General features: G+C 34.1%; 1 protein-coding gene across 1 annotated transcript in view; it reads right to left on the bottom strand.

Moving 5' to 3' along the window:
* LOC107592164 (exostosin-1a-like) overlaps positions 1 to 9,605 on the bottom strand; it is a 27,624-nt gene that overhangs the window by 7,871 nt on the left and 10,148 nt on the right. The window contains exons 5-10 of the mRNA XM_016281567.1: positions 8,708 to 8,840; positions 8,477 to 8,595; positions 7,470 to 7,565; positions 7,178 to 7,267; positions 4,637 to 4,797; positions 4,267 to 4,438 (exon numbers count right to left, since the gene is read on the bottom strand). Coding sequence (XP_016137053.1) covers positions 4,267 to 4,438; positions 4,637 to 4,797; positions 7,178 to 7,267; positions 7,470 to 7,565; positions 8,477 to 8,595; positions 8,708 to 8,840 — 771 coding nt within the window. The remainder of the gene's footprint in view (positions 1 to 4,266; positions 4,439 to 4,636; positions 4,798 to 7,177; positions 7,268 to 7,469; positions 7,566 to 8,476; positions 8,596 to 8,707; positions 8,841 to 9,605) is intronic.

A 9,605-nucleotide genomic window follows, 5' to 3' on the forward strand; every position in this document is an offset into this window, starting at 1 on the left:
TTTAGTCTGGATGCAGTCGGCAGTGTGAGAATGACTTTAAAATCCCAATTCATTTTCTGAACTGCATATATTGTTAGTGATTAAAAATATATATATATTTTTTAAATACAACACATGGCCTATTTCAAAAATATTGGAAGATATTAATAATATCTGAAATGGAAATGTGTATTTAATTTATAAACTTTCATTCTACGGATGAAGTAATTTACCCAAAATATATAACACAGATGCAAAATACGGGCCATTTGCAGAAATATTACACAATGTTAATAAAAATAATTGTAAAACTTTACAATAAGGTCTCATTAGTTAGCATTAGTTAATGCATTAATTAACATTAACAATGAGCAATACATTTGTTACAATATTTATTAACGCGAGTTAATAAATAATACAACTGTTCATTGTTATTTCAGGTCCATTAAATAATACAATACAAAACAGATACAGATAAAACAGATTTAAAAAAAAATATTTTAATGAAGTATTAGTAAATGTTGAAGTTAACATGAACAAAGATTAATAAATGCTTTAGAATTTGTCTCTATGATATGTGTCAGTATATATATATATATATATGAATCCGTTCATGTAGTTAAATAATATTAACAAATGTTATTGTAAAGTGTTACCTAATTATATTTAAAATGACATAGAAAAATGTATTTAATTTAAACGCATTATATTTAATGATCAAACATTTTATTGATGTAATTACATTTATTCTGCCTATATATATTTATGTAGGAAATAAATGTGACCTTTTGTGCTGTATGGAAAAATGACATTGTTTTATCATCAAATTATTTTGACAGTATTGGACTAAGCTCAGAGAATCTGTTGAGAAACAATTCTAAAAATCATGGGAGTATATAAGCATTATCGATGCATTTATTTTAATAAAATAATAATTGTAATAATATTTTAATTTGTAATTTTTTTAAATAAAAATCCTCTATTAAACTCCAATTCAAACTCCACTTCAGTATTAAGGAGCAACACCAATTCAACTCGAGCAGCCTCAGGAACTGAAAGAAAGCCAGTTGTTAAATTCAGTAAGTATAATGTGTGTTTGAGGGGATGAAGCGCTCCAGAGATTCAGCGCGACGCAGCCACAGAAGAAGAATCCAGCACAATGAGTGTCTCCCTTGCCCAAGCTGTCAATGATTTATAAATGAGAAGCCTTCGCTTGGCTCGCTGTAATTCCCTCCAGAACGACTGAAAGAGAATTGAGCTTTCATTACAGCAGCCACTCCAGCCAAACCACAGCTGTCTGAGAACCATTTCAAGGTGAAGGGTGTCATTTTTATAAATCTTATACCCAAAATCTCCATTAAATGATGCTGCTAAAAAGAACATTATTTTGTGTATTTGGTGGTAGGAAATTTACAAAATATCTTCATGGAACATGCTCTTTACTTAATATCCTAATGATTTTTGGCATAAAAGAAAAATCTATAATTTTGACCCATACAATGTATTTTTGGCTATTGCTACAAATATACCCCAGCGACTTAAGACTGGTTTGTGCTCCAGGGTCACATATGACAGTTTGATATCACTTGATATAAACAAAACAACAAATACAAATGTATCAAATATCATTTATTTCTTTTTCTTACAAAATCACTTTTATATCTTAAAAAAAATTCCATTTTCAGTTTATTGTTTGTAATGATGTAAATTAAAGTCCAAGAATGAAAGAATCTAAACAGAAATACATGAATCCTCAAGTGTGCTAAATACACGTATAAATATGAGGCCGAGTGAAAGAGCGACTGAGATCTGTCTCCTACAAAACAGGCAGGAATGTCAGTACTGAACCATCGGGAAAAACTCCAGTGTTTGACAGAGAAAACTAAACCAAGGGAACAAGACCAGAAAGAAGAACGCTATAGAGGAGATTGTGATGCTGAAGGCTAACAAAATAACGCAGAAGTGTCTTGAGAAAAGGCACATTTACTTGAGACAAAAAAAGAGAGAAAGGCCTGATTGAATGCTGATATATGTGACTATAACCGATATCGATACCGATACCGATATCTTATTTGGAGAGACATTTGCAAGAGTTTTGGCCCAATTCATGCACATCAGAACAATTCTACATTAATGCAAAACAACTCAACCCTCCTAAATGTTTTCCCTCTTCCTACATTATTTGGGTCACATTCTGTTCCGTATTACTCCTTGTTTCTTTCTTTTTGTAAATATAAAATAAAGCAGTCCTATCAGATGATCGCCATGCAAATATATTAACAGTCAAACAAATTACTACCAGTTCACACATTTCTATCGTCACATGGTCCAAACCATCAATGTATAATATTCAACCCTATTGTCTTTAATAGGGAAAATACTCTAACAAAAGTACTGTATATGGTACTTTTTTTGTAATTGTAGGGACATTAAACCTTAAGTCTGTGTATATGCCATATTTAATTAACAGTTGGTTCAATACTGTAGGTTGTACGGTTTTATGGTGCTATACCACGTTTTTTTTTTTTTTTCAAAGACGTATTTTTATTGACAACAAAACAGTGCAGCCCACTGAACAAAATGTAGGTCCGTCCCTAAAAAGCAGAGTTTTCATTCCTGCAACATTAAATATGGCATCTACCCTGACTTAAGACCATGTTAAAGTGTATGGATTTTGATCAAAAGTACTTTTGAATCAGTCTCCACTGAGACAGCCAGCTCTATCCATCCCAATCTGAGAAAAACAGGAGTGATCGTGAGTTAATAGTTCTTTCTTAACAGAAAATCAATAGAAGACGTTCTCAAAACTCGACCTGAAGCTCTGAATGAATGACGTCCTCTCGTAATCAAGCATTTTCAGACCTTTCATTGATTTGCAAGAGTAAACGCAAAACTAGTGTTAAATATCTCTTATATCCTGTGTGCTTCGAGCGAGTGATTCTAGAAATACATACTAGCCACGTACACACTGAAACAACATAGGGATTATTGGATGCCGTTTTCTGAAATGGAACGGTGTTGAAGTTGAACCTTTAGAGAAAATATAAAAAATATAAATAGATTTAAATGGATGGATTGGAACATCAATTTAAAGAAAGAATTATTAGCGAACAATGATGTTAACATTTAAAATTTTAGCAAACCACCTGTTTTAGTCCCTCCATGTTTGTCATTAGACAAGTGACGTCTGCATGAACTATTTGTTATTATTAGATTGATTTGTAAAAGTGGTTGTCACCATCTAATCTTTCCAGATGTAAAACACATTTGTCACTTCCAAATAAACAAATTAAGACCACGATGAAGCACTCAGAAGTGGAGTGACAACTGAATTATGGCTTGTACTTTGCTTTTTACCTAAATCTGACTTTTAATCAACAACAACAACAACAAAAATACATTATATTTAGACATTGGCTATTCAAGATATGCTATTGGCTATTAAAAATACATTTTAATGTTTTAATTATTTTACATAGAAATATTTAATTACATATTATTTTACATATAAAATAAAATCCTTTGATGTTGACGTGAAATACAGTGGGGCAAAAAAGTATTTAGTCAGCCACCAATTGTGCAAGTTCTCCCACTTAAAAAGATGAGAGAGGCCTGTAATTTTCATCATAGGTATACCTCAACTATGAGAGACAAAATGAGAAAAAAAATCCAGAAAATCACATTTTAGGATTTTTAAAGAATTAATTGGTAAATTCCTCGGTAAAATAAGTATTTGGTCACCTACAAACAAGCAAGATTTCTGGCTCTCACAGACCTGTAACTTCTTCTTTAAGAGGCTCCTCTGTCCTCCACTCGTTACCTGTATTAATGGCATCTGTTTGAACTCGTTATCAGTATAATAATTTAAAAAAACACATACCACAATTACTAAAACTAAAATGGAATATTTAAATATAAAAATTAATTCAAAATATTTATAAAAACTATAATAGTACCTACTGATATTAAAATAACACTGGTTCTTGACAGGTTTCGTGAGATTTTGGATTTGCAGAAAGTGCTGAGGGAATTCACTGAACACATTCAAAATAACAGACTATCTTAATATGAGAATAGCAGAAGCTGTTGGAGGAAGCTGAAGTATTTCCTCAAGTCATTATAAGCTATTTTTGGGAGGGGAAAATAGTGTTGCATGTGTCTCAACCCTTCCCCAGAATTCCAGATTTAACTCTGCAGGAAATACTAGCACTCAAACAGCTGAACATACGAGGTGAATACCTGAAACTGAGAACGGCGACAATTACATTGATTTAATGCAGTTTGTACCTGTCCCATCATCGTCTCCTTGTACTGCTTCTTTTGGGTGACCTTGATAGGAGGCATCTTAGTGACAGCAGACACCAGGAAGTTCATGAGGATGTCTTCACAGTTTGAGAGCTGGTCAACCATACTCTTTAAGCTGCTGGGCAGGTAGTGTGTATACAAGTAGTTATAATACCTGGAGTAAGAAAAGATAGCATGTTAAATGCCTTTATAAAACCGTGATGAATCATTAACAGTAGTGAGCTGCCCGCCTAGGGAACATGTGGGTACTTAGACAGTTTCAGCAGTACAGGATGTTGGCAGCTCATTCCACCACAGACGAGCAGAGAGGGTGAAGGTTCTGACTTCGTGCCTCCTTGTGAAGGGAACTTACCTGTGGTAGAAAGCAGCTCCAGTCAGCACCATGGAGTAGTCATTGGTCCACTTGGAGGTGTAGCCCCAGCGCTCCTTGTTAGAGTCCCAAAAATGGCTCCGTGCAGGGTATCCCACAATCCTCTCTGGGAAACTCTGCCAAACTGTAAAGGCAAAATCCACCTGCAGAAACAAGAATTCTTTAATAAGTACTCAACCATTCACACATAAACCCTAAGACTTGTCACTGTGTTGAACAATTTAAACTGTTTCCAAAAGCTCAGACACAAACAAGATTTCAGAAATATTTAACTCACGAATTCAGTCCTGCATAAAAAGAGTAAAACTCAAGTTAGTGGTCAACCAATGCGGCAGATATTGATATTTAGAGAGCAGGGTGACTGATAAGCAATTTATTGCTGAAAATACAATTTAAAGCTCCATTGTTTGTTTGAAAATAAAATGTAACAAATTTTGTTAAAACATTAATCAACATAGTTTGCATAGCACTGCATTGTAACAATGCAAATTAAAAGTTACAACTTTAGTGTATTTGCCAATAAATAGCCTTGTTAAGTAGGGATGCACCGATACCACTTTTTTCAGAACAAGTCCGATACCGATACTTTCATTTTTGGTACTCGTCGATACCAATACCTGTATTTTCACAGCATTTGTAATTTTTTTTTCTGTTTGTTACAGAAACAAAATAATAATATGAATATGAATATGAATCATGTTAGTTGGCTTCATTTAGCAAACAGATATTACCTTCAGTTATTTCCACACTTAATTATACCTGTTAACATTTATTGTATAAGCTTTTGTTACTTTCACTGTTCATTTTAATGGCACATTAGAGCTGCTCCATTGCAGCAGCTCAATACTGTAATCGCATTTCACCCAGTCTGCTAGTTTCACTTCTGCTTTAAATAAAGTTGTGTATGCTTGACGTTTAAAATAAATGCTGTTTATAGTGAATGCGCCTATAATTTTTGTTTGTTTTATATTTACGATTTAGTTTTAATCCAAATGCATGCGCTAATGGAGCGAACAGCAATCAAGATCATGCAACAGAAGTGTCGCGCTCTCTCGCTCTCGCTCTCCTTACCGTCAAATAACTTTAGTAACTTGTGCATTGTTTTACTTGCTTGCTTTTGACATATCTGACCAAACTACAAACTTTCCAGTGATGTCTGTGAGATATTCACTCGACAAGCTCGCGCATCTGTGCAGCCGCGCGCTCAATCCACTCAGCGCGCTCTGCTTATCAGCTCGGGCACATCCGCTATACAGGCGTGAATATTGAATGTTTAACATTATATTAATTACTTACATGTACTTCATAGACATCCTTAATCTCTAATAACTCCATTCTACTCGCTGTATGCTGAACATAGATCTATTCACACGCTGTTTGGTATCGGCTTTTGGTATCGGGGCATTTTTAAGAGTACAAGTACGAGTACAGGAGCGCAGTATCGGTATCGGTGCATCCCTATTGTTAAGTAATAGTTTTAATCGTTATCTGATATGAATAACAATCGCTTTGTCTAATGTCAGTGTTGCCAAACTTTTGAGACGTTTTTTTTTTTTTTTTTTTTTAACTACTGAGATCAGCCATGAAGGCTTACGAAGTTCAATGGAACACATCACTACCTTCGCACCCAATGGCAGGATTGTTTGGTCCTGCAAAAGAGTCTAGAGGCCTGGTTTCACAAATGTATAACTCTCTTTTAAAAACACAGTGTAAATGTTTGTCCGGCTTTTGGTATCGGGGCATTTTTAAGAGTACAAGTACGAGTACAGGAGCGCAGTATCGGTATCGGTGCATCCCTATTGTTAAGTAATAGTTTTCATCGTTATCTGATATGAATAACAATTGCTTTGTCTAATGTCAGTGTTGCCAAACTTTTGAGACGTTTTTTTTTTTTTTTTTAAAACTATCATTTTCAGCAAGTCAAAACAACAGCATATAAGTATGGAAGCTTGCTTATGCCAAGGGATAAAAAAAAATAAAAAAATAAAAAGTAATTACGACATTTTATTTCACAATGCTGAGAAGAAATGTCTGAATTGTGAGATATAAAATTGGAATTGCAAGAAAAAAGTCAGAACTGTGAGATAAAAAGTTGTAATTAACGTTTTATTTTATATTCCGCGGTGAGAGCAAATAAACAGAATTGATAGATAAACTCAAGAGAGATTCACTTTTTTCTCACTCATTATGAGATGAGTTAAAATTTTTAATACATTTTTTTTTTTTTATTCCGTGGCAGAAACAAGCTTCCATATGAAATCTTACTTGTTTTTTCAAATATCCTTCTTTCGTTCTCTTGAGTTTTGATGTTATTACATGTGACATTCACACTGATGAGGCAATAATCAAGGTGATCATTACCAAGTAATGTGTGTTTATGCTTTAACCACTAAAGGATAAAAAGTTACATATTGTAAACTTTAATGAGCAAATGTACAAATTTCTGAAATAACATGAGCACTTGTTTTATACAACACGCACGCAAAATTCAAAACCTAGAACCATTCTGATTTGTTGGCTCACCTCTGTAGTCGAGAGCACAGTGTCTTCATCCAGACTCAAGACTGCATCTGTTTTGATGTTTTCATAGGGCAGAAATCGGCTGCTCATCACCTAAACATGTAATCAATGCATGAAACCTCCAGAAAATGCTCAATATCTCTAACTTTAGTAAGAAAAACATTCAAGCCAGAGCGCAAAACCACGGCAGCAGCAAATCTATACACCATCCATCATTTGTCATCGCAGGCAAGTAACACCAGACACTTCATTTGATATGATGAGAATATAAAGACAGCATGGTGTGGAGATTCACCTTGCTCTCGCCCTCGATTACGATGACTGGAACAGAGGTGGCGGGCCAGCGGTGCTTCGCAGGGAGAGGCTTGTCACAGTTCCACAGGACAATGATCTGATACAAGCACACAGATGCTGTCAATCAGGCTGTACCAGGGTCATTTCTACTATTCACTACATTTTTATATCATATACACTATCACACAAACGTTTAGGGTTGTTACGTTTCTTTGATGTTTTTGAAAACATTACCAACGCTGCATTTATTTGATGAGAAATACAGTAAAAACAGTAATATTGTGAAATATTATTATACTTTATAATAACTATATTCTATTTAAATATATTTTTTTTTAATGTAATTTATTCCTGTGATGCGAAGCTGAATTTTCAGCATCATTACTCCAGTCTTCAGTGTCACATGATCCTTCTAATATGCTGAATTGCTGCTCAAGAAACATTTCTTATTATCAATGTTGAAAAGAATGAAAGATTTTACTGTCACTTTTGATAAATTTAATTTCTTTCGGTACTTTTTCCCCCCCAAAAATCTTACTTTTGAATGTTAGTGAATTCAAACTTAATAAACAAGATCATAAACTCACAATATTTAAAGATGGTAATTATAGTAGTTTATTTTATCACAGTAGTTTTTTTTTACTTTGTGGATGTTTTTATTGTTTCCATAGTTTCCATTTTCTTGCAGTTGTTTAATAATAAAGTTAGAATTAATGAAGTTGAAGTGTTTGAGCTTGACTATATTTCTGAAAGCCTGATATTTTGCAACTAACTGAAATAAAAAGAAATTAAGTTGAAGTACTAGAATTAGGGAAAATAAACTAAATTAAAATGAATTAAAGCTAAATAGAAATATTACAAAAAACCCCCAAACTAATGAAAATGACAAAGGCACATAATAAAATGACTAAAACCTAAACTAAAATTAAATGAAAACTGAAAATATAAAAACAAAAGCTATTTCAAAATACTATAATAGCACATAAATAATACTAAAATAACACTGACCTGGGCACAGTACTGTGATTTGGCCACAGCCACTAGCAACTTGAAAATCGGTTGAGACTGAGATACAAGAGGCGTGACAGCGTGAATGACGGCTGTGAACTTCTGCTGTGGTTTAACACCTGTGAAGAAGATGATCAATACATTCAATTTCATTCACACCACTGTATATATAAAACACTGACCGCAGACGTAATAACATGTTGTTAAAGTAAACAGCAGTGGCCTGCTTACCGAGTACAGCATAGAAGAAAGGGAAGTCGCCTAGGTAGGATGAGTATTGGGGCAAAGTGAAAAGTCCTCCGGGCAACCGATTCCACATCAGAGTGCTGTGGGTGTTATGTTGAAACACACGGTCCTGGATGATCTGCAAAAGGAAGAGTTTTGAATGATCTCTGAATCATTTCTCACCACTGATGTTCATTAGATCCATCAGACTCACTTTAACGATAACATTAACAAGGCTCAAATTTCACAAGCGTTTTCATAAACATGAGGCCAGCTGGACTGTAGCCATGTTTATTCGGACACGTATTAATGCTCGGTCTCACAGATCCACCCTTCAAGAGCTGACACGGGTGTCCTTTTACACACCAACAGCAATCCTGCACATCTCAGAGCTGCAACGCTTCCTCCAGGGAGAAGTGTATGAAACCAGAGCCTGAGACCGGCCTGATGTAGTTCCATTTTCATTCAGGAATAGCTCCTGACATGACTGATCACATGCCTTTCAGTCAAGTGGAAGAGTAAAAGAGTTTGTGCAAAACCAGAAATTACACTTTCTCTTTTTAAAAGAAAATGAAGCATGTTTTAGGACCATTTATGCTAGATTTAATTTACATTATATTAATTCTGAGATATTTAAATAGTAAAATAATAATAAGTATTTATGCTAATGTTACTAAATAAATCATTGATACTCATTAAATTTTTACCATTCAATCAGTAAAAATACTGATAATTACAAACTCATAACTACATCCGATTGTGGATGCATTACAGTAATGAGAACTGTGCTGTGAAAATGTGCTTAATAATCATGAAAATGACCATGCAAATATCTTAATGGTCCTAAAGTGAGCTTCATTTTCTGCTAAATATAATTTCCCAATTTTCCCTGTTAATTTTTAGG

This window comes from Sinocyclocheilus grahami, unplaced genomic scaffold (genome assembly GCF_001515645.1).
Source record: "Sinocyclocheilus grahami isolate Dianchi unplaced genomic scaffold, SAMN03320097.WGS_v1.1 scaffold150.1, whole genome shotgun sequence".
Lineage (NCBI taxonomy): Eukaryota > Metazoa > Chordata > Actinopteri > Cypriniformes > Cyprinidae > Sinocyclocheilus > Sinocyclocheilus grahami.